This window comes from Oncorhynchus mykiss, chromosome 5 (assembly GCF_057628025.1).
Source record: "Oncorhynchus mykiss isolate SJ-2025 chromosome 5, ASM5762802v1, whole genome shotgun sequence".
In the NCBI taxonomy this organism is placed as follows: domain Eukaryota; kingdom Metazoa; phylum Chordata; class Actinopteri; order Salmoniformes; family Salmonidae; genus Oncorhynchus; species Oncorhynchus mykiss.
Window position 1 is genome coordinate 60,428,896 of NC_143026.1, and position 24,792 is coordinate 60,453,687.

A 24,792-nucleotide genomic window follows, 5' to 3' on the forward strand; every position below is an offset into this window, starting at 1 on the left:
CAAAACAATAATAGTTTATGTTCTTATTTTTCTAAATAATAACATATGTTTCTACATTTACATCTGACAATAGACTAGGCCAACAACGTGAATTTTTTTCCCTTCTCAATTCTGACTCTAAATAAGTATTTTTTAGATGTGTTTATAATATATGCAGATATGCAAGTGTATTTCTATTTTGTGTTAAGAAACATAATCAAAAGGGCTTTATATTATGACTATGGACATGAGACGGTATAAGTAGGAAGTCTGCCACTAGTCACTTCCAACCCGTTCTGTCTCCTACTACTTTTATTGGTCACACATTGGTCACACATCCCCTAGCACCGATTGGATGATTCCCCTGTCTATCATTGATTTAGCCCCTTTGAAGAGTGAGAAAACGTAAGGGTGGCATGTTTTCCTGTCTTCCTAAATTTATTAACTTATCCCGGGAATGCCATCAGAAGTTAGATTGAACGTTGAAAGAAAGCCATAGAACGTCTGAAAGGTAAGATAAACTAATTTCCTTGATACATATTACTTACATGCACTACTTATTACTCGAATAATAGTATATCAAGGGGATCAACATTTGCGTAAAGCAAATGGTAGCCTACAGGTAAAGTTGCCGCTGTATCAACCGTATTGAACCATGCCTTGATTGATTTCGAGCTCGTCTATTACATAGTAACATATTGTGTACAACTTTGATTTAGTGTTTTGAAACTATTCCGCAGAAAATATACTTTTGGGTGTTCCCAACCCATACGAAGCTCATCATATCCCTGCGACAAGTGTTTCTGTAACCAACTGTATTCTGAAAAAGCTGTAGCCGAACCATATGACACGCAAAGACCCAAACGGCGTTCCATATCTGTCAGAGTTAAAACATCAACTACATACTGTTGTATTTGTGTACGTCATAACGTTGTGCATTTATTTTGCTCACTGTTCAGAGACCGCACATGGACAGACATAATTTATATAATATTTGCGCATAAAGACTGTAGCCTATCATAATGTCTGCCAATAGCCCCATTTGAACAAAACTGGGCTAGTCCAACAACAGCTGTTTTGAATTTAACTCAAATTAATTATACATCGTTTTCAGAGTTAGTTTAGTCCTTAGATGAGAAGAATTGACACACCCCATGCAAGAACTGTTCAATTAGATATTCCTTTGCGATTTATAGGCTACTGAATGCATAGCATGGATTTACGAAGGTGCTATGTGGATTTTATAATGTCGTATGTTTTACCCCCAACACAACTTTCCATCAATTTGTATAGCAGACCCTCATGCCAAATTGAGTCAAAAGTTGTGAAAAGTATGTGAAAATGTGGATCTGTTGATTAGTGACATTGGATTTAGACAAGAAGAACACTTGAGATTCTAATCCAATCAGGATAACAAAATCCTTATTTTCCCAAGAAAAAAATATTTGGAGTGTTAGCGAAACATAGTCATCATCAAACAATAGGACATGACATCATATGAACATACCCCATTGTCAGTGGAATACTCCTTAACCCTGTTCATATCACCCCATTAAGAAGTCTGTGGTACTGTCAGCAGCTTTTCTTCACTCTATGGAGGACAAGGAAGTAGTGTTCTGCCTCAATAACACACATAATCATATTATGGTATGGGGATGACTAAAGCCCTATTTATACTTGGTGCTAACATGTGGTTGCCACCATCCGATTAAGATGATCCAATCGGATCAAGAGTTTCATGACTAAATTTGGCATTAAAATGTGTCTTTAACTGTGTTGGCATTGTGACCAGATGTTGTGGTCCCTCTGTATGCAAACTATTTGACAGATTTTGTTTCAAAATAATATATTAATTGAATTGATTTATTTGAAGACTATTATGGTCAATGGTGCCACCTGTCAATGACTTTAGAGGGCAGGATACTGATGATTTAAATGGTTTGACCGCCCAACTCCGTCTACACTTGTGAGATATCCAGACCAGTGGCGGTCAGTGACAATTTTTTTTTTCATGAGCGTGGCCTTATTTCTATTACAGCTTATTGGATGACTGTCATTCATATTAGATTCACCCAGCTCAATGTAACAGCGATAGGTTTAAGCTACTACATGATACTCAATTTTCCCTATACCCATCATGAGGTTGCTGCAGGTCGAGAGACACATTTGAGGTGACACATGGACAGACCGTGACATTCAATACCTCCTTGCACACTCTTGCATGCATCTAGCTGATTAGTATATAATCATTAGTCCAACAGTTGTAAAGGAGTTTCTATTGGACAAATTCAAGTATGTTTATTGTTCGTTTTGTTCCTTTTGCTTACATTTTAATAAACGTTTTTTAACAGAACCGGGCGTAATTAATCCCCCCCCATCACGCGTAAATACACAGCCAAGTTGTATTCCTTTTGTGCGCTCTCCTCTCACCTCATCCCTTCGCTTGTGGACTTCAATGCACAACACAAGAGCTGTATGTGACCAGTTAAAAAAAATAATACACACAGCCATATTACTTTAGATAATATGCTGACAACGTCATAGTCAGCATAGCTAACAGAACTAACACGTTAGTGAACCCGCTACAATCATACAGTAATGTTACCGTGTACAGTAAGTAAGCAGTTACACTGGCGCGCCCGGTGGCAATACATTTGTAAAACCAAAAGTTTACCTTGACTTGGAAGAGTTCCAGTGTTGTGTTGGAAAGTCATAGCCAGCTAGCTAACATAGCATCCCTCTGTTTGAGCAGGGTGTTTTAAGTAGGCTAAACTAGCTTAGCTGCATGACAATCTCTCTCTACATATATTTCTCTCTTTCTTCTCCTTCATTTTGGAAGAGATTAATTTGTTCAAAACTGTTCAACTATTGTCTTTCTCTCTCTTTGAGTCAACTACTCACCACATTTTATGCGCTGCAATGCTAGCTAGCTGTAGTTTATGCTTTCAGTACTAGATTAATTCTCTGATCCTTTGATTGGGTGGACAACATGTCAGTTCATGCTGCAAGAGCTTTGATAGGTTGGAGGAAGTCCCCCGGAAGTTGTCATAATTGCTGTGTAAGTCTATGGAAGATTGAGAGAATCATGAGCCTCCTAGGTTTTGTATTGAAGTCAATGTCCCCAGAGGAGGACTGACGCTAGCTCTCCTCCGGCTACACCATGGTGCTACCCTACAGAGTGCTGTTGAGGCTACTGTCGACCTGCTTTGCAAAGTAGTCTGTTGAATCAATTATATGGTGACGTGATTATATTTAGTACAGTTTTATCTAAAAAGGATAACTTTTAAAATGTTTGACCATTTATTTATTTTTTTAATTCACTGAGAAGGATGGTCCTCCCCTTCCTCTGAGGACGAGACTCCGCTGATCCAGACACAATACGTGCCTGACAACCTCCGTAGGCGGTCAGGAAGATGTGTCTTTTGATCATCTACACATCATCTACACCCCCTAAAGTGGGCACCATCGGGATAGGGACAACATCTACGCATGTTAGCACCAGGGATTAACAGGGTTTATATGACTACAGCTTTGTGGAATTGGCTTGTTGTGATAACAATTGATTCACATATGGTGGATTGAGTTGTGCTCTAGACATGGCTGGTCCAGACTGTAATTCATCCACTTGATTGCTAACCATCCCCAAGTTGTCTGTCATGTGATTCTATGCTTTAAACTGGCTTATTGCCAGTTGGATTCCCCAGTCCATTCTATCTCACTTGACAGCCACGGAATCATTGTTTTGCAACGTCCATATGAGTTCATCTTGAGTTCACATGTTGAGAACTATCACTATGCAGGCTGGTGTCATAGACTAGACTCAACATAGTAAATGAAAATCTGGGACACTCAAATTAGTATGATATGTTACACTTTTGGTATGGTTACATAAGACAGAATGTCTAGCAACCCAAAGCTTGTGTTTTCAAATCTCATGAACAACTTCAGGATTTTAGTTAATTAGCAACTTTTCAACTACTTAGCATGTTAGCGAACAGTTGCCTTAACCTTTTAACCTATCCAACGTTAGCCACCTAGCTAATGTTAGCGTTAGCCACGTAGCTCAAATCAAATGTATTTATATAGCCCTTTGTACATCAGCTGATATCTCAAAGTGCTGTACAGAAACCCAGCCTAAAACCCCAAACTGCAAGCAATGCAGGTGTAGAAGCACGGTGGCTAGGAAAAACTCCCTAGAAAGGCCAAAACCTAGGAAGAAACCTAGAGAGGAACCAGGCTATGTGGGGTGGCCAGTCCTCTTCTGGCTGTGCCGGGTGGAGATTATAACAGAACATGGCCAAGATGTTCAAATGTTCATAAATGACCAGCATGGTCGAATAATAATAAGGCAGAACAGTTGAAACTGGAGCAGCAGCACGGCCAGGTGGACTGGGGACAGCAAGGAGTCATCATGTCAGGTAGTCCTGGGGCATGGTCCTAGGGCTCAGGTCCTCCAAGAGAGAGAAAGAAAGAGAGAAGGAGAGAATTAGAGAACGCACACTTAGCTTCACACAGGACACCAAATAGGACAGGAGAAGTACTCCAGATATAACAAACTGACCCTAGCCCCCCGACACATAAACTACTGCAGCATAAATACTGGAGGCTGAGACAGCTAAGTTTAGCAATAACAAATTGGAATCTGTATCATATGTATTGCAAATTTGTAATATTATACGAATTGCAATTCGTAGCATACAAATGCGAATTCGTAAAATATCATATGACATGGATGATGGACGTCCACATATTAATACATACCAATCGGAGGGCCTGTTGTCCGGACCTCTGGCAGTCTCTATGGGGGTGCCACAGGGTTCAATTCTCGGGCCGACTCTTTTCTCTGTAGATATTAATGATGTCGCTCTTGCTGCGGGTGATTATTTGATCCACCTCTACGCAGACGACACCATTCTGTATATATCTGGCCCCTCTTTGGACATTGTGTTAACAAATCTCCAAACGAGCTTCAACGCCATACAACACTCCTTCCGTGGCCTCTAACGGCTCTTAAATGCTAGTAAAACGAAATGCATGTTCTTCAACCGATCGCTACCCGCCTGCCCAACTAGCATCCCTACTCTGGACGGTTCTGACTTAGACTGTGGACAACTATAAATACCTAGGTGTCTGGTTTGACTGTAAACTCTCCTTCCAGACTCGCATTAAGCATCCAAAATGAAATATAGAATCGGCTTCCTATTTCACAACAAAGCCTCCTTCACTCATGCTGCCAAAATTGTCCTTGTAAAACTGACTATCCTACCGATCCTTGACTTCGGCAATGTAATTTACAAATTAGCCTCCAACACTCTACTCAGCAAACTGGATGCAGTCTATCACAGTGCCATCTGTTTTTGTTACCAAAACCCCATATGCTACCCACCACTGCGACCTGTATGCTCTCGTTGGCTGGTCCTCACTACATATTTGTCGCCAAACCCACTGGCTCCAGGTCATCTATACTTCTTTGTAGTTATAACTCTGCCTTATCTCAGCTCACTAGTCACCATAGCAACACCCACCCGGGGCATGCGTTCCAGAAGGTATATTTCACTGGTCATCCCCAAAGCCAACAACTGCTTTGGCCGCCTTTCCTTCTAGTTCTCTTCTGCCAATGACTGGAACGAAATGCAAAAATCACTGAAGTTGGAGACCTATATCTCCCTCACTAACTTTAAGCGTCAACTGTCAGCAGCTTACCGTTCGCTGTACCCAGCCCATCTGTAATTAGCCCATCCAACCAACTACCTACCCCATCCTACCTCATTTTTGTTTTTCTGCTCTTTTGCACACCCGTATTTCTACTTGCACATCCTCATCTACACATATCACTCCAGTGTAAATTGCTAAATTGTAATTACTTTGCCACTATTGGCCTATTTATTGCCTTACTTCCTTACTTCATTTGCACACACTGTATACAGATTTTCCTATTGTGTTGACTGTACTTTTGTTTAACCTATGTGTTGCACTGCTTTGCTTTATCTTGGCCAGGTCGCAGTTGTAAATGAGAATTTGTTCTCAACTAGCCTACCTGGTTAAATAAAGGTAAAAAATACCAAACGTTACCTATCATACTAATTTGAGTCTCCCAGTTTTTTATTAACTCTGTTAGGTCTACCAACGACTGCAGGTTGCCCTATCAGGCTTTCTTTAAAAAAAAAACGCTTTGGTGGAATTTTCACGTGTATGTGGTACATTTTCACAACCCCTATTACAAAACTCAAAACAGATCATCAAAAAGTCAAAACTAGAAGCACATTTTCAATTGACTAAGTACAGCACACAAAATCATAGTCACTTTTTCACCAACCTTAAAACAAAAATCCCCCCCCAAACCACTAATTCTTATAATTTACAGTGTTATATGAGTATGTGGGAACAATATTTTTTGTGAATAAATGTTGAATTTTGTCATTATAAAAAGGTTGGTAACTACATGTGAAAAATCGTGTTGGAAATCTGTTGCAGCTCAAGTCTGCTACAAAACCCACAATGCAATGCTTTCTCTATGGGTTGGCTGGCTAGCTAGCAAACATAGCTGCACACAATAATACCAAAGTCAATATCAGGATATGAAGTAGCTAGTTTGCTGTAAAATTGCCTAAATCAATTTAGGAGTCGACAATCTCACCATGTTCAACCTGCAGATCATGTGCCGCATAAAGTGGAGTTTGATATAGAACCCCTCAGTGGAGGTGTCATAATACCCATAAAACCTAGTGGTCAAACAGGGAAATGGTTCCAGTCATTTTTTTACCATACATTCTTCCCAAATGGGATTTTAGAAACACTTAAAATAAGGTCTGTGTTTCGTGTAGGCTTACCCTGGCGTGACGTTTTGATAACCATGTAAATCTCTCTAGGACATTATTCAAAAATGTATTCAACTTATTAGAAAATGAATTACATTTGCCCATGTTAATCATAAGACATGAACAAAATACATCAGTGATTCATATTTTCCTGCAACTTTCTAAAACGGCACAGGAATGCCACAAATCAAATGTTATTTGTCACATGCGCCGACGGTGTAGACCTTATAGTGAAAATATTACTTACAAGCCCTTAACCAACCATGCAGTTTTAAGATAGGTGTTAAGAAAGTATTTACTAAATAAACAGAAGAAAAAATATTATAATAATTAAAGAGCAACATTAAAATAACAGCAACAAGGCTATATACAGGGGGTACCAGTACCGAGTCAATGTGCAGGGGTGTATGTCTCGTTAACGATAATGCTAATGATAACCGTCTGCTGGTAGATGGAAAGGTTTTCCCCAAATCCCTTGATTTGAATTGACAATTTAAAATACATGAAGAAACCACAACCAGGCAACCAATATGTGTTTCAAAATTGCACAAGATTATATAGACAAAAAGTCAAAGGCCATGAATGTCCTCTATTGGTAGGCAAGTGGCTGCAGTGCAAAACAAGTGACATGGGCACTCTGTGTCATACATACAATGTCCACATATTTAGATGTATACAAAAAAAGCTAAATATACATATCTAACAAATTACTCCACTAGCGCAGAGTAGCTTTACACTTGAACCTAAGACTGGCAGAAATCGTTTTTATCTCAGCTGGGAGTTTGTTCCACTCTACCACTGCCGCATATGAAAATGTGTTCTGGCCAGTACCGACATAGCACAACATTTTGTGGCGTAGGAATGAGAGAGTTCTTTAGATACTGAGGGGACTGTACCATACATGCTTTTATGGCCCAATCCCAGCTTCAGCTGAATGACTCTTTTTATCAACTGAAAGCCACTGTATTTCACAGAGTTGAAAGACCAACAGGGCTAAGATTCCGAATGACCCTTGACATTTTATTCTGAGCTGTCTGTAGCTTGTTCTTGATGAAGTTAGGGGAGCTACTGTACGAGGTAGTGCATGCATGGTCAGTGAGTCTGCACTAACGCTGCTGCAAGTGTTTTCAAGGGCCCTTTATCTAGAAATGTGGCTTTTCTGAACAGAAATGTCACTTCCTGGTTGACCTTGGCAATTACTTTCTGCCCCATGCTCTCCCCTGTCAGAAAACAGTCTAGTTCACAACCAACGTCTCTTAACACAGTTCTTGGTTGTAACCACTGTCACCAAACGTGGCTCTAAAGCCTGGTGATCTACAGTTGAAGTCGGAAGTTTACATACATCTTAGCCAAATACATTTAAACTCAGTTTTTCACAATTCCTGACATTTAATCTTAGTAAAAATTCCCTGTCTTAGGTCAGTTAGGATCACCAGTTTATTTTAAGAATGTGAAATGTCAGCATAATAGAGATAATTATTTATTTCAGCTTTTATTTATTTCATCATATTCCCAGTGGGTCTGAAGTTTAGATACTAATTGAGTGTATTTGGTAACATTGCCTTTAAATTGTTTAACTTGGGTCAAATTCTTCGGGTAGCCTTCCACAAACTCCCCACAATAAGTTAGTTTGGAAGTATGCTTGGGGTCATTGTCCATTTGGAAGACCCATTTGAGACCAAGCTTTAACTTCCTTGAGATGTTGCTTCAATATATCCACATAATTGTCCATCTTCATGATGCCATCTATTTTGTGAAGGGCACCAGTCCCTCCTGCAGCAAAGCACCCCCACAACATGATTCTGCCACCCCCGTGCTTCACGGTTGGGATGGTGTTCTTCAGCTTGCCCTTTTTTTTTGCCCTTTTTCCTCCAAATATAATGATGGTCATTATGGCCAAACAGTTCTATTTTTGTTTCATCAGACCAGAGGACATTTCTCCAAAAAGTGCAATCTTTGTCCCCATGTGCAGTTGCAAACCGTAGTCTGCCTTTTTTTATGGCGGTTTTGTAGCAGCGTCTTCTTCCTTGCTGAGCAGCCTTTCAGGTTATGTCGATATAGGACTTGTTTTACTGTGGATATAGATACTTTTGTACCTGTTTCCTCCAGCATCTTCAGAAGGTCCTTTGCTGTTGTTCTGGGATTGATATGCACTTTTCGCACCAAAGTACGTTCATCTCCAGGAGAAGGAACGCGTCTCCTTCCTGGACGGTATGACGGCTGTGTGGTCCCATGGTGTTTATACTTGCTTACTATTGTTTGTACAGATGAACGTGGTATCCTTCAGGCATTTGTAAATTTCTCCCAAGGATGAACCAGACTTGTGGACATCTACAAATTTTTTTCTGAGGTCTTGGCTGATTTCTCTGGATTTTCCTGTGATGTCAGGCAAAGAGGCACTGAGTTCGAAGATAGGCCTTGAAAAACATCCACAGGTACACCTCCAATTGACTCAAATTATGTCAATTAGCCTATCAGACGCTTCTAAAGCCATGGCATAATTTTCTGGAATTTTCCAAGCTGTTTAAAGGCACAGTCAACTTAGTGTATGTACATTTCTGACCCACTGGAATTGTGATACAGTGAAATAATGTCTCTAAACAATTGTTGGAAAAATTACTTGTCATGCACAAAGTAGATGTCCTAACTGATTTGCCAAAACTATAGTTTTTTTTAACAATAAATTGTGGAGTGGTTGAAACACTTAGGTTGGAGCCATTAAAACTAGTTTATGTAAACTTCCGACTTCAACTGTAAATGGTTAATTTCTCTTAAAAAGTTCTAGCATTTCTCAAGTCAGCAATTAGCGTTATGTGTTAAGTGTGTAACCTAACAGTTGAGGTTCTTCAACCATAAGTAGCATGCACCCCTACTTTGAAAATGGAAATTGCCACTTTCAATATCCAGCCATTCTTTCTGATTGGAGTGGGTTTTTTCATTTGCACCTCTACAGAAAAAATGTGATTGTAAGTTACATTTAAAGTTTGTGAAGAAACATGCAGGCTAACATTTGTACACTTTCTTCAGTTGCATTTGGCCAACTTGGAGATTGACACAGCATCTCAAAAATTTGAGATGATTTGATTGATACGAGTAGGAACATACTTCTTAATGGGCTTTCATTACACAGGAACTCTATTCAATTGAATCCATCTTGGATATAAGATTGAGTTCCTACTACACCATCTACAGAGAAATGCTGAATGAAAAATGTGCTAAAAATACCCAATTCTCTAACAAGGTCTGAGGGAGAGAGGCTCTTTACTAATTGAATCCAGTGCCTTGAGATGGTGTTTATTCTCCCTCAAAGTATAATCAGCTGCTTCTCACAGGAAGACACAATTTAGCCAAGGCCACTTTTGGAGACACTTAATGCATGTCATTATGCTGTTGTCGCTGAAGTCCTTAGCTTCATTCATTTACGTTTACCACAGTGAAAGGCTTCCGGGGCCTTTGCGCTCCACCTAAGGAAAAAAAAAACAAGGAGAAATACTGTTCTCACTAAAGCCATTTACTTGTATTCAATGTGACTGGCTGCTATAGGCATCAGACCTGAAACATACTGCTATAGTGACCAATGGAAAGTTGTATAATTGGGAAAAAATAGATCACACACTGTTTCTGTGTGAGACAGTTGCATCATTTATTGGACCATTCCAAGTCCATTTTCTCAGTTTTCTTGTTGACAATAGAACAGTTTGAAAAAGTAAAATAGTTCATGTCAGACTAGGTTTTGTATTTGGCCTCCCAAACACCAACCAAAGCCACAGACTTCCCCAATGCCTGATTGAATTCACTTTGTGACATTTTGAACCCAGTAGGGAGTGAGGGGGAAGGGGACTGGGATGTTGAACAAGGAGACCTCAGAAAACAGCATCACCACTGACATGGCATAATGCCTCATTGTGGGGCTTGAATGTGACTGTGTTTGGATGAGAATCAAGGGGTGTTATGGGATGCATGTGATGTTTGAGACCAAAGTTGATAGTTAAAAGATAGGGTTCTAGTCTAGATGCATATTCAAGATTGATAGATTAATATCTACTGTTAGAGCTGAAGCATAACTTGGGATTGAATTGTGTTTATGTGCATCTCGAAATCCCCTCATTGACATCAATGCACCACTTACGAGACAGAGTTATGGGTAAGCGTGCAGGCCAAAGTGCCTAGGGAAACATCTGTATATTTCCAGGTATTTGGGGGTTATTTCCTTAAACGTCCCATGCTCTTGCCTTCATGCTGTTTACACATGTTATATATCCCTGGCTCTAATTGCATGTTGTCCAAGTTTTTCATGATGTGTCATGTGATAGGATGCTTGTACTCCAGGAAAAGGACAGGACCTGTAGTGGATGTGTGTTTTGCGTTCCTGTGTGTTGGTCTTTTGTTATTGCGTCGCAACGAGGTAGATGAAGTTGTGTGTTTGTTCAGCTCCTCTTTTTACTTGTTTTTTTTACCTGACTTTTTCCTCTGGCCTCACAGGAAGCAGCTTTTTGGCCTTAGCGATGGGCTTCCTGGCAGGAGCAGAGCGGCCCTGAGTTCCTGCTGCGAGACAATAGGTCTCCCCGGGGCCGGGGGCTGTTCTCAGACCTGATTCTCTTCAGGAAACAGCAGATTTATCCCAGCAGCTGATCTGAGCCATACAGAGACAGGGAGTGGGGGAGTGTGGCCCTACCCTATGAGTGTCTCTTTTCTGAATGGGACTTTTTTCTATGTTAAGTAGTGTGATGATAAAGATGAGCCTGTGGTTGTGGTGGGGCGGGCTGGAAGGATGAAAGAATAGTCCCAATCTGGGTTAATATGTGTGGGCTGAACTGGAGTGACTATCATGTATCTGTTGAGTTAGATGCCTTGCTTTTTCTATTGTCAGCTGGACTTGTTGTAGACCCTCCCCTTCCTTTTGAGGGGAAAGGGAGGTAATGGCAGGGATGGGGTTACTTTTCCAAATCATGGCTCATGCGATGTAGCCAGCAGCCCTCGACCAGAACATTTCCTGTTGAAAAGCAGTGCTGAAAAAGTCGACTTCAGTGTTAGATTTATGGTGAATGCTGGGGAAACGGCTGCCTCATTGATGACGTTAATAGTAGAGAATCATTATTTAAAAAATGTTAGACAAATATTTACAGAAATCCTCAACACCTATTTGAAATATGTGCAGTTAATTGCATTGCTTAGCTTATAGTAACTTGGCCTCAATTTGTAGAGTAATCCAGTGTGTCTGTTAACAGTGGGACAGGTTTACAAACTGAAGACCTAGGCCTGCTATTAGTTGTTCCTCACAATGAAATCGGGGAGGGGACTGTGGATGTGTCACCCTCTGTACGTTCATCACACGTGATATCTCAGACAGCACGGGCACGATTTTGATTAAACTTGGGTGGATGATGTGTCTTACCAGAAAGATCCGGCATTTACAAAATGACACTGATGGGCCCAATGCGGGAGCTATAGTAATTAACAGAAATGTGTTAGTCACACGCAATATCTCATTTGTCCCAAGGGGTGGGGGGGATGGGACATGTTTACTGTTGCCTTGTTTTGACTTACAGCCATAGGCATTAGTTAAGGTCGTTTATGGGATCATAGTCTACAAGAACAGGCAATTTGTGTGTGTGTGTGTGCTCACTCCTGCTGGTGTGTGTGTGTGTGACATGGCTCTGGCTCACTACTGGTGAGGATGAGGGGCGCAGCAGAATGTGGTTTCTCCCCCTGAGTGTGTGGGTTGCCCTGTAATTTGTTGCCTGTCATCAGGACCTGGAAAAAACATATTGAACTGGCCTATTTATGCTGAGTGGGAGCTGGAGGCACTAAGTGAGGAGTAGTGAGGGAGGGAATGGGTGGGATGGGGACTACGTGTTTATGTTACACTCCTCTGATCTGAGGAGCTGGCATCTGGAGCAAATCTGAGGCACTTGGAATTTGGCACGTCCAGTGGGATACTGTATTTCAAGAAGCCCAAACACAGACAGATTCTTTCTGCAACCTAGAACGGAAACCTTGTCCACAAGAAGTTATACAACAGCTATTTTGAGTAAATATTCCAAAACAAATCAATGTTTTTCAGTTTACTCAGTATAACTAATGGACTCTAGATAACCACTTGTTCATTATTTTATTGTTCTTAACTGGTGGCTGTGCAGCCGTAGATTCCGTAGGGATATGTTTTCAGCTAACCTGCCTTGACTAATTAGACTGAATGTTGTGTTCACTCCATTGTGCTATAGCTAGGGCAAGCGTTCTGCAAACAGCTGGTTTGTATTTTCTTAGCAAGTTATGGCTAAGTCGTATTAGCCGCTAATCGCTAGTTACACTGCATTCAAAGTGCCCACCACTATCTTATAACTGTAGAATTAGGAATTTATGAAAATGTAGAAAATTATTTTTGGTTGAAGTTTAATTGAACAGTATAAAAAAAATCTGAATGGAGAGAGACCCATGAAATCACTTAGGATGTATGTGATGCCACCCTAGGGTCACGCACTACTCATAAAGCAAATGTAGAACTTTTATTATTAAAAAAAATAAAATACTGTCATACATTTAAAAAAATACCGTGATTTGATTTTTTTGGGCCATAGCGCCCAGCTATGGCAAGGCCTAGGAGTATTTCCATACCAGTACTTGAAATCCTGTCCCTAGTCAAGTTATAGGCTATAACTAGAGCCCAGAGTTGTGCCTAGTCAGGAAAATATCTGCTCTATGGCCCTAGAACCCTGTGTAAGGAGGGACAGGGTCTTTCCTCTGGCTGGGGGAACGAAGCAGTGACAGCAGGCATGTCCGGCTGGCTGAAGCGAACCAGAGTCCACTTGATGTCTCACGCTACTGACCAGTGTCTGTGGGTGCCATTCTCTTGTGATAAGCTTGATTTGGTGAGGCGGAGGGCTGGAGGGACTATCCGCTGCAATCATTTTAATTCGACGCCTTGCTTTGTGGAATATTAACGTAGGCTACGCTGAGCTTTGCTGTCACAGTATCAACAGCTTCTCTTTGAATGGCAACGAGAGATGTCAGAAAATCCTTGTTTTTGGAGATGTTTTTTTTATTTATCCTATGTAATTACAACTACCTTGTAGCCCTCCTCAAGTATCTGAACATGTCCCAGCCTGGTCCATGCTAGCAGGATGTGAGAGGGAATTGTTTGGTGGAATGTGCTTAAGGCTATATGGAAACAGATGTGTGTGTGTGTGTGTGTGTGTGTGTGTGTGTAGGGTGCTTTGACCCTTTGTCGATCTCTCTTTCTTAGTCGAGCCGTGTATGGAAATGTGTCCCACAACTGTGAACTCTGTGCATGTGTGTGCCTCTGCATGCATGTGTGTTTCTGCTCTGACGCTGATGTCTATCCATCACTCTCCCTGTCAGTGGAGCTAAGGAGTGGTGACCCAGAACTGGATTGACAGCCAGGAAGACCAACCCAAAGTGAACCCCCTGGCCCAGTGTCAAGACACCTTTATGATTCTTCCACAGACTGTATGACTGAGGTAACTTAACTTCAATACAACTCATTTGTCGATCAGAAATACTACACTAGCAACACTCCAACAGTTTTGAAACATGATGACAGCTGACATAATGGAAGTTTATTACTAAGTAAACCTGTTTGAACAACGTGTTAATTTAACCGTTGGCAAATTCTGTGATTGAGAGCAATAGTTTGGGTTTCCGATCCTAATGTAATATCTGGCTTGTCTGTATTGGCTTCTGTTCATCGTTGTTGTTGCTTTTGTTCTTGGGCCACTTAACTTCGCTTTTATCTGGGCATTCAGACATAATGCTTGGAGGTATAGGTGATGTCATGGTTAATCCCCTTCTTGACTTCAACACCTCTGACCAAGAAAAAAACTAACCATAGGATTAACCCCTTGTTACCTACAGTGCCTCTTTCTAATGGAACATTGGGGAGTGGGTTTCCCAGAGAGTTTGTAGCTAAAGCGCAACGTTATTTCTCTCCACAACCCAGCTGCACAGCCACGAGAGAGTACCAATTTATAACATCGATGTTTGTTTGTCTTGTTTGTGTGAATTAGCATCATTCGTAAAAATGAACCACTTTGCTCTTCTACTAGAGGTGTGATTCTGGGCTGGTGTGAGAATTAACATACTACTTTAGCGTGAAGGCTTTGAAAAACCCACCCCAGACCAATGTGGGAAATTGCCCTTCAACAAGGGGTGTATTCAAAAACATTGCTAAATAGAGTCTCTCGTATAAAGGTCTTCAGGTGTCCTTACAGTAAGCGCTTTATGGGTCGTTTATAAGAAGGTTTTGTCTTGAATAAGAAAGATTTGCTACAGCTAATTTCGCCATCAAGCGAAGAGTGTCAAGCTACGACGTCCTGAATAATGTAATTTTAGGCTACAAGCCTCCTTACTTAACCAAATGTCATGCTCTCGTCACCTCTGGGTAACACATGAAAAATTCATACATGCGTACACTAGCCTCAGTAAAACACATACAGTGCACAGGTATCTGAGTCAGTGTTTCCCTTCTCTTATCAGGTTGTGCGTAGACTCTCTGGGGGCTTCTGCTGAAAGGTCTCAGTCCACAACCATGACTCAGTCTGTGCAGGTCAACCCCAAGTTGCCTGGTAAGCATTTCAGTTCCAGCTGGTATTTATCAAGTCAATATGTGGTAACAATGGATAATGTCTGGGACTTGAAAAACTTAACCAGATTTGATAACTGTTGTTGTAATGTTTTCCTGTGGACTGCAGATCTGGGCGCACCGTTTCTATTCTCCAGTCAGGAAGAGGCGGATCAACAGGGCTCTTATTCGGTCCAAACTCCGTATGGCTTCCAGCTGGACCTGGACTTCCTCAAGTATGTGGAGGAGATAGAAAGCGGCCACCACGTCCGCCGGGCACCCGTCAACTCTCGCAGGTCATCCCGTGGGGTCAAAGTCTCCCAGCGGAGCCCGAATGTGGGAGGAAGAGCCAGCGGCTGGACCTCAACAGAGTCCCTCTCCTCACCCGCCAGTGAAGATGGTCGTGCGCCCCCTCCTCCACCCCCACGGAATCGCATCGGCTCCTCTCCCAGTGAGGGGCAACCCCTGTCCCCGCTATCTGTCCTTAGCCTCCCCCTCTCTGCTGGCGCCAAAGTGCCACCACCACCTCCGCTACGTAACCCCAGGGTAGAGAGGACCCTCTTGGAGACCAGCCTGCGACTGCAGCAGGAGCAGAGCCACCAGCACCAAAATGGCACCTGTTTCCAGCTCTCTGACCCACCAAAGCAAAGCCCCAGGGCTGTGACTACTCATGTTACCCCAGCTAGTGCAGCAGCCACAGTAGATGACCAGCCCTTGCACCTCTTCTCTGCCGCCCCCAGCCCATCTCAGAGTAGTCTGACCAGACCCAGTCCCCACTCCTCCGGTAGGAGCACCCCGGCCTCTAGCACCGGAATGGCTACTCTGCCTCCCAGCCAGTTGCAGACTGTGAGAGAGCAGATGGCCACTGCCCTGAGGCAACTGAAGGAGATGGAGGAGAGAGTGAAGGGCGTCCCAGTGCTGGAAAGAGAGGTGGCCAAGCTACGGGCTGAGAAAGACCTGCTCCTACTGGCACTGCAGGAGAAGAAAACCTTGGCGGCCCAACAACAGGCTGTAACAGTAGTGAGCAGTACTACCACCACAACGGTGGACACAGGCACACAGAGTCAGGAAAGTCCTCCTTTTTCCCCCAAGAGTCCCAGAAGTCCCAAGAGTCCAAGCAAAATAGGGGACCTCAGAAAGCTGACTGAGAAGTTTGAAGGCAAGACTGGGAAAGGTGGAGCACGTTCTGAGAAGGTTGTGGAGAAGAGGTCTGTGGCCGTCGGGGACGACATGTTGCTGGACGCTGGGGTCTTCTACTACAGCCAAGGTACCAAGGATGCCTCAGAGGGCACGCCTCAGGTGGACGTCTGCGAGAAAGGTGTGGCCACGGAGGCACCGGCCTTCCGTGAGGAGTGGGTGCAGGCTGGGGTGGAGACAGAGGAGGCCTCGGTTTGGGTGATGGAATCCCAGCTGGGGCTGAGCAGTGAGGTCCAGAGGGAGATTGACACCCTACAGGACACCATCAAGTTCCAGCAGGAGTCCATCTTGGCTCTGGAGGGGCGAGTCGGCCAGGCTGACGAGGACCTGGCGGTGCTCAAAGCCCAGGAGGATGAGAGGAAATCCAAAGCAACGTCCGAGAAGGCGGTCCTTGCCAAACCAGACTCAGCCCATGCCCAAGTGGGGACCGAAGCCTCTACAACATCCACGCCAGCTTCACAGCATGTCGCAGTCTCCTGTTGTCCTGAGGTGGTTGACGCTTGTGTAGGTGAGGATTTGAGAGCCGTACATTACGACCAGAGCACTCAGACTGACTCTGTGGAGAGCCCTGCAGAAGAAGAATCTACCCCAGTAGCACTGGTCAGCACTGGGAGTCAATGGGAGAATCTGTACGAGGATGAGACTATAGAGCAGAAAGCTCCAGTCACTGCGCTGAAGAAGAGACAGATGACCATTGCAGAGTACAAGGTCACCCCTGAGGAGACGGTCCGTTTAGACGAAGGGAAGGGAGGGAAAGAGGAGGAAACGGTGCCCAGGACACACACAACTCCAACAATGGTGGAAAGTGAGTGCCAAGTGTATTTATTCTTATACAATAGCTCTTCATATAGAAGATAAATGATTCCTCTACACTAATAAAGCAAGTGTAAACGTAATATACAAGGCCTTTGGAAAGTTTAGACCCCTTTTCCACATTTTGTTACAGCCTTATTCTAAAATGTATTAAATTAATAAAAATCTTCAGCAAGCTACACACAATACCCCATAATGACAAAGTGAAAAAAGGTTTTTTGAAATGTTACATAAGTTTTAAGACCTTTTGCTATGAGACATGAAATTGAGCTCAGGTGCATCCTTTCGCATTGATCATCCTTGAGATGTTTCTACAACTTGACTGTAGTCCACCTATTTTTTTTAATTTAAAATTTTTATTTCACCTTTATTTAACCAGGTAGGCTAGTTGAGAACAAGTTCTCATTTGCAACTGCGACCTGGCCAAGATAAAGCATACAACACAGAGTTACACATGGAGTAAACAATTAGTCAACAAAGTCAGTAACACAGTAGAAAAATGGAGAGTCTATATACATTGTGTGCAAAAGGCATGAGGAGGTAGGTGAATAATTACAATTTTGCAGATTAACACTGGAGTGATACATTATCAGATGGTCATGTACAGGTAGAGATATTGGTGTGCAAAAGAGTAGAAAAGTAAATCAATAAAAACAGTATGGGAATGAGGTAGGTAAAAATGGGTGGGCTATTTACCGATGGACTATGTACAGCTGCAGCGATCGGTTAGCTGCTCAGATAGCAGATGTTTGAAGTTGGTGAGGGAGATAAAAGTCTCCAACTTCAGCGATTTTTGCAATTCGTTCCAGTCACAGGCAGCAGAGAACTGGAACGAAAGGCGGCCAAATGAGGTGTTGGCTTTAGGGATGATCAGTGAGATACACCTGCTGGAGCGCGTGTTACGGGTGGGTGTTGCCATCGTGACCAGTGAACTGAGATAAGGCAGAGCTTTACCTAGCATGGACTTGTAGATGACCTGGAGCCAGTGGGTCTGGCGACGAATATGTAGCGAGGGCCAGCCGACTAGAGCATACAGGTCGCAGTGGTGGGTGGTATAAGGTGCTTTAGTGACAAAACGGATGGCACTGTGATAAACTGCATCCAGTTTGCTGAGTAGAGTGTTGGAAGCAATTTTGTAGATGACATCGCCGAAGTCGAGGATCGGTAGGATAGTCAGTTTTACTAGGGTAAGTTTGGCGGCGTGAGTGAAGGAGGCTTTGTTGCGGAATAGAAAGCCGACTCTAGATTTGATTTTCGATTGGAGATGTTTGATATGATTCTGGAAGGAGAGTTTACAGTCTAGCCAGACACCTAGGTACTTATAGATGTCCACATATTCAAGGTCGGAACCATCCAGGGTGGTGATGCTAGTCAGGCGTGCGGGTGCAGGCAGCGAACGGTTGAAAAGCATGCATTTGATTTTACTAGCGTTTAAGAGCAGTTGGAGGCCACGGAAGGAGTATTGTATGGCATTGAAGCTCGTTTGGAGGTTAGATAGCACAGTGTCCAAGGACAGGCCGGAAGTATATAGAATGGTGTCGCCTGCGTAGAGGTGGATCAGGGAATCGCCCGCAGCAAGAGCAACATCATTGATATATACAGAGAAAAGAGTCGGCCCGAGAATTGAACCCTGTGGCACCCCCATAGAGACTGCCAGAGGACCGGACAGCATGCCCTCTGATTTGACACACTGAACTCTGTCTGCAAAGTAGTTGGTGAACCAGGCAAGGCAGTCATCAGAAAAACCGAGGCTACTGAGTCTGCCGATAAGAATATGGTGATTGACAGAGTCGAAAGCCTTGGCAAGGTCGATGAAGACGGCTGCACAGTACTGTCTTTTATCGATGGCGGTTATGATATCGTTTAGTACCTTGAGCGTGGCTGAGGTGCACCCGTGACCGGCTCGGAAACCAGATTGCACAATCTATGGCAAATGCGATTTGGAAAGGCACACACCTGTCTATATAAGGTCTCATAGTTGACAGTGCATGTCAGAGCAAAAACCAAGCCATGAGGTCGAAGGAATTTTCCGTAGAGCTCTCAGACAAGGTTGTGTCGAGGCAGAGATCTGGGGAAGGGGACCAACACATTTCTGCAGCATTGAAGGTCCCCAAGAACACAGTGGCCTCCATCATTCTTAAATGAAGAAGTTTGGAACCACCAAGACTCTTCCTATAGCTGGTCACCTGGCCAAAGTGATCAATTGGGGGAGAAGGGCCTTGGTCAGTGAGGTGGTCAAGAACCAGATGGTCACTCTGACAGAGCTCTATAGTTCTTCTGTGGAGATGGGAGAACCTTCCAGAAGGACAACCATCTCTGCTGCACTCCACCAATCAGGCCTTTATGGTAGAGTGGCAAGACGGAGTTTACCAAAAGGCACCTAAAGACTCTCAGACCATGAGAAAGTAGATTCTCTGGTCTGATGAAACCAAGGTTGAACTCTGGCCTGAATGCCAAGCGTCATGTCTGGAGGAAACCTGGCACCATCCCTACGGTGAAGCATGGGGGTGGCAGCATCATGCTGTGGGGATGTTTTTCTGTGACAGGGACTGGGAGACTAGTCAGGATCGAGGGAAAGATGAACAGAAGTACAGAGAGATCCTTGATGAAAACTTGCTCCAGAGCGCTCAGGACCTCAGACTGGGGTGACGGTTCACCTTCCAACAGGACAACAATCCTGAGCACACAGCCAAGACGACGCAGCAGTGACTTCGGGACAAGTCTCTGAATATCCTTGAGTGGCCCAGGCAGAGCCCGGACTTGAACCCGATCTAACATTTCCGGAGAGACCTGAAAATAGCTGTGCAGCAAAGCTCCCCATCCAACCTGACAGAGCTTGAGAGGATCTGCAGAGAAGAATGGGAGAAACTCCCCAAATAGATGTGCCAAGCTTGTAGCGTTATACCCAAGAAGACTCGAGGCTGTAAATGCTGCCAAGGGTACTGACTAAAGGGTCTGAATACTTATGTAAATGTGTAATTTCTGTTTTAAATTTGTAATAAATGAGCAAAAAATCTGTTTTTGCTTTGTCATTATGGGGTATTACGTGTAGATTGATGAGGAAAAATTCTAATTTAATAGATTTTTTAGAACAAGGCTGTAACCTAACAAAATGTGGATAAAGTCAATAGGCCTGAATACTTTCCAAAGGCACTGTAGAATTCAATGAAGTAGCAGATTAGTTGGGTCACTCACCGAGTATTGTGGCCACAGGTATGCTGAAGTCCATCATGAAGAAGAAGGATGGGAGTAGTTCCGGTGAATCACGTAGCAGCGGCAAGAAGAGCTTGCAGTTTGTTGGCATTCTCAACGGGGGGTAAGTGGTGCTTTGTCATCAATGAATGAGCAAAAATCTGCACATATTACCATCACACTGATAATACACAGGGCATATTAGAAGAGAAGGATGACCAATGTTAAAGGTAACTAACTAGACATGTACTTCTGTTCAGGTATGAGTCGACATCTAGTGAGGAGGAGGAAGAGGGGAGTTCCTCGGGTGGCAGTGAAGTGGATGATTGCTCGGACAGTAGTGATGGCGAAGATGGAGAGGCAGCTCTGGAGGAGACCTCTGATGAAGAGCGGAACATTAATATGGATGATACCGATAGTGATGATATGGCCTTAGAAGCAGGGACTGGAGCCACTGAGGACAGTCCAGATGCAGTGAAAGAGAAGTATGCTTGATTACAACTACAGCTCATAGAACTGTCATTGTTGGCGGATAACAATTTTAAAGGGATAGTCAACAGAATTTTCTGAATTTGTTGAAAGTTTGCTTCCCTTGAAAGAAGTCTGTTGGTAGTAAAATTTGAATCTTCTATTTTGGTTTGTAGCCTTTAGGTGCCCTGAATTCAATTACCGCAGCCAAAGTTATTTCGCAACATTATCATCTGTGAAGCTATGCATGTGTATATTATTGGCATGGAATTATAGCCAGGATGTTTGCACAAAAAAAATGTTGAATACGTTATATAGGAGTCTCATCTCATCTTATCTTGCACAAGTGTTCGATCCCAGTCGGTCACTACCATAGATAACGTCCATGTCTAATTGCAGTAATCCCTTGTCCTAGATTTGAGCTGAGTGCAAAAATGCATGAGGCTTCTCTCATTCTGAAGAACCACCTGAATGATGATGTCAAAACACTGAAGAGTAAAGAAGTGGTATGTTTCAGCATGCCTCTTTAATTCCTCTGTTTTATTATATCCTAGAAATCTTGAATTTCCTTTTCAAAATTAGCTCATACCTGATTTTTGGAAACAAATACCCAGTTAATTTTTTTTTTCCAATCCACACATTATCTCTCAAGTGTATTTTGAAGTTCCATGACTTGAAGAAGTGGTTGCACGGTCTCCTTAGTCCAATTCATGCCACACTAAGTACGATTATAAACATGTAATACATCACCAAGACTTCTGTTCCAAGTGTTTATAATCATATTAGTATGATAACCTTTTATGGAGCTGTATTCCATCAGTGATCCTATCTCACATCCTCCCTCCATACCCCTTTGTCTTGTACTGTAGCTCTCCAGCATTCATACTGTGCAGCTGGAATGGTTCCGCATCTCTAGTGCAAAGATGGCCCAGCCGCCCCGTGTCTCAGACTACCTGATGGCCTTCACTGAGGTCTCCTCTGCCCTGCTGGCCCACGTCATCAACATGACCGATGGCAATGGTAACACGGCCTTGCACTACAGCGTCTCCCACTCCAATTTCACAGTGGTGGGGCTACTACTGGACACAGGTTAGTTGGAGTGAGGAGTGTTCACTTATCTCGGGGAAGTTCTGTTAGGGTCGGGGCTTATGACCTTAGTGAAGAGATCCTGATGATCATAATGAATCATCAGAAGTTTGGTATTCATGGTTTAACTACAGGCATAAAATCACATTAGTTATGCCATGTATTTATCGTCAGGAAGTTTCCATGCCCCGGGGTTTCACCATGGGGTGGGTGTGCTCTGTGCAGGCATGTGTTGTGTGGATAAGCAGAACAAGGCAGGCTACACTGCTATCATGCTGGCGGCCCTCTCATCTGTGAAAGAGGAGGATGACATGGTGGTGGTCAGGAAGCTCTTCAGTCAGGGCAACGTCAACGCCAAGGCCAGCCAGGCAAGTCCTTCTCAAATCACTTAAAATCCAGTCTATCCCCCTCAGTCAGTGTTGCTTGTGTGTGCTTGCTAACACCATGCTAACTGTGCTATGTTGTGTTTAGGCTGGCCAGACAGCGCTGATGTTAGCCGTTAGCCATGGACGGCAGGAGATGGTGCGGGCGCTACTGGACTGCGGGGCTGAAGTGAACGTGAAGGATGACGAGGGCTCCACGGCGCTCATGTGCGCCAGCGAGCACGGCCGCGCCGAGATTGTCTCGCTGCTCCTGGATCAGCCGGGCTGTGACATCTCCATCGTGGACAATGTGAGTTCCTTGGCTGTCTGTTTACCCTGTACACTCAGTGTGTCTTTACACGCATGCCTGGCTTCCTCTTTCTGTCCACTTTCTTCATCTTCTACCTCTTTTCCATTTCACGCTGAATTGAAAGAACTAGGCAGGTCAAAGCAAGTACTCGGATAGGTTTTTGCCATATTGTTTTATATGTCCTGTCTTAACATCAGTGCTGCAGATGAAGGAGAAGAGAGCAGGGGAGGAAGCCACTAGATTATTGCGACGCAGCCAAGAAGTGAATACAAAAACATATTACATTTATTTTATAAATCCTTGTTTGTTTGTTTTTTTAATTAATGCTAATTTTTAAATTAGCAATAAGACAATATTTTTATAATCTGTACACCAGTGTTTTTCTACCGTATGACTTTACAATGGATTTTTCTCAGACTAGTTTGAACCTCCAGTCCAGACTGATATATCTAAGAGAGCACATCTGGGGCAAAATGAGTTAGGCATGCAGCACATGGATTGAGTTTCAGTAAGATACAGCTAGACTGAGAGGGGCTGGGAAAGTATTTAGGAACATGTTTTTTTCAACCTTGTGACAATTGGATACAGCTAATTCTTCAGGATTGTGAGGCAGACAGAGATGTGGGTTAACCCTTTGCTGCTTTGAAGACCTAGACCAGGGGTGGGCAACCTTAAGGGCCACTGTGGGTGTAGGGTTTTATTTCAGCCAACCCGGAACACAACTGATTAATCTACCCGATTTAATCCAATCAAAATGTTGATAAACTACAATTAGTTGGTGTGTTGCTTGGCTGCCTGGAAGAAAAGCCTGTACCCACACCGGCCCCTGCAGTGTAAGAGAGCCCACGCCTCACCTTGACTGTATACAGTAAAGACACAGTTCTATATTGCATGAATGGCTTATAGCTTCTTATTCTTTCTCAACTGTGTGATGAGGCTGTGAATGGGCAGGAATCTTATCTGTGTCCCACCTCAAAGGGTTTATCGCAAAGCCTGCTGTCCCTTTTGTCTTCCTCCCTCTCTAGGACGGCAGTAATGCGCTTTCCATCGCCCTGGAGGCCTCTCACAATGACACAGCTGTGCTACTCTACGCCCACATGAACTACACCAAAGCCCAGGCAGCTGTGAGTTCCCCAGACGCTGGTCTTGAGGCCGAGAGACCTGCCTGGTTTTTATATGACAAACAGACAGTTTGGCCTTGAATCAAGTATAGGTCACATTCACAACATATCCGTATCATGCGCAATTTCAAGTGTGTAATATTAGCGCCTCGGCTACACTCCAATGTTGGGGTGTGGTATGTTGGCCTAGTTGAAAGATCTTGTCTTGGCATGTGTAGCAGTAGTGACCCCTAGAGCATATTCTTTACAGCTATGTATTTTTACTGTATATTGTAGTTTTTGTCCTGTTTTACTACTATCACTCTGAAAACATTGGTATATTTCTTTCAGGGGACAAACAAGTCTCGAAGCCCCACTAGTCCTCAAAAGACATGGCCTGCTGCGGAGTGATTTACCACCAAGATAGAAAAACAAACATTACTGGACATAAGCGTTGAAAAAGCTCCACTGGAATATTGCAGCTGTCTACATAAATATATGTATTTATATCATGGCATACGTTATTCATTTGTATTGTTAATATAAGATTGTTATTTTTCCATAAATGTCATTATTATATACAATACTAATCTGCATTTGCAACATTTCTAATTCAAGGTCTGCAGCATTTAGTTTTCTATGATACAGTAAAGCAGACCTCACATTTATTTGCACTCATTTACTGTGTTGAGTTTTAGTTCCCCTCCCTCTTTAACTACCTTCTCAATCTTCATGCCAATGTCATTCAAGTCTGCACTAACTGTCTATGCCTTGTATATTCATGTATTGATTTTCATGTAAAAAATAAAAATATATTTACATAACATGTGACACTGCACTAAGCAAATATATCAGAAGAGGTCCAGATGACTTAAATCGTTTTTTTTTT

At 43.1% G+C, this 24,792-nt stretch overlaps 1 protein-coding gene across 1 annotated transcript; it reads left to right on the forward strand.

The window, feature by feature from the left end:
• The first annotated feature begins 284 nt into the window (after positions 1–284).
• Positions 285–24,727, forward strand: LOC110524169 (KN motif and ankyrin repeat domain-containing protein 3). Its single transcript, XM_021603560.3, has 12 exons — positions 285–490; positions 14,157–14,275; positions 15,291–15,379; positions 15,506–17,377; positions 20,599–20,701; positions 20,838–21,062; positions 21,461–21,551; positions 21,915–22,134; positions 22,357–22,499; positions 22,603–22,803; positions 23,829–23,927; positions 24,255–24,727. Exons 3-12 carry the CDS (start codon positions 15,343–15,345, stop codon positions 24,312–24,314), a joined length of 3,051 nt encoding a protein of 1,016 aa, XP_021459235.3. The 5' UTR covers positions 285–490; positions 14,157–14,275; positions 15,291–15,342; the 3' UTR covers positions 24,315–24,727.
• The last annotated feature ends 65 nt before the right edge of the window (positions 24,728–24,792 follow it).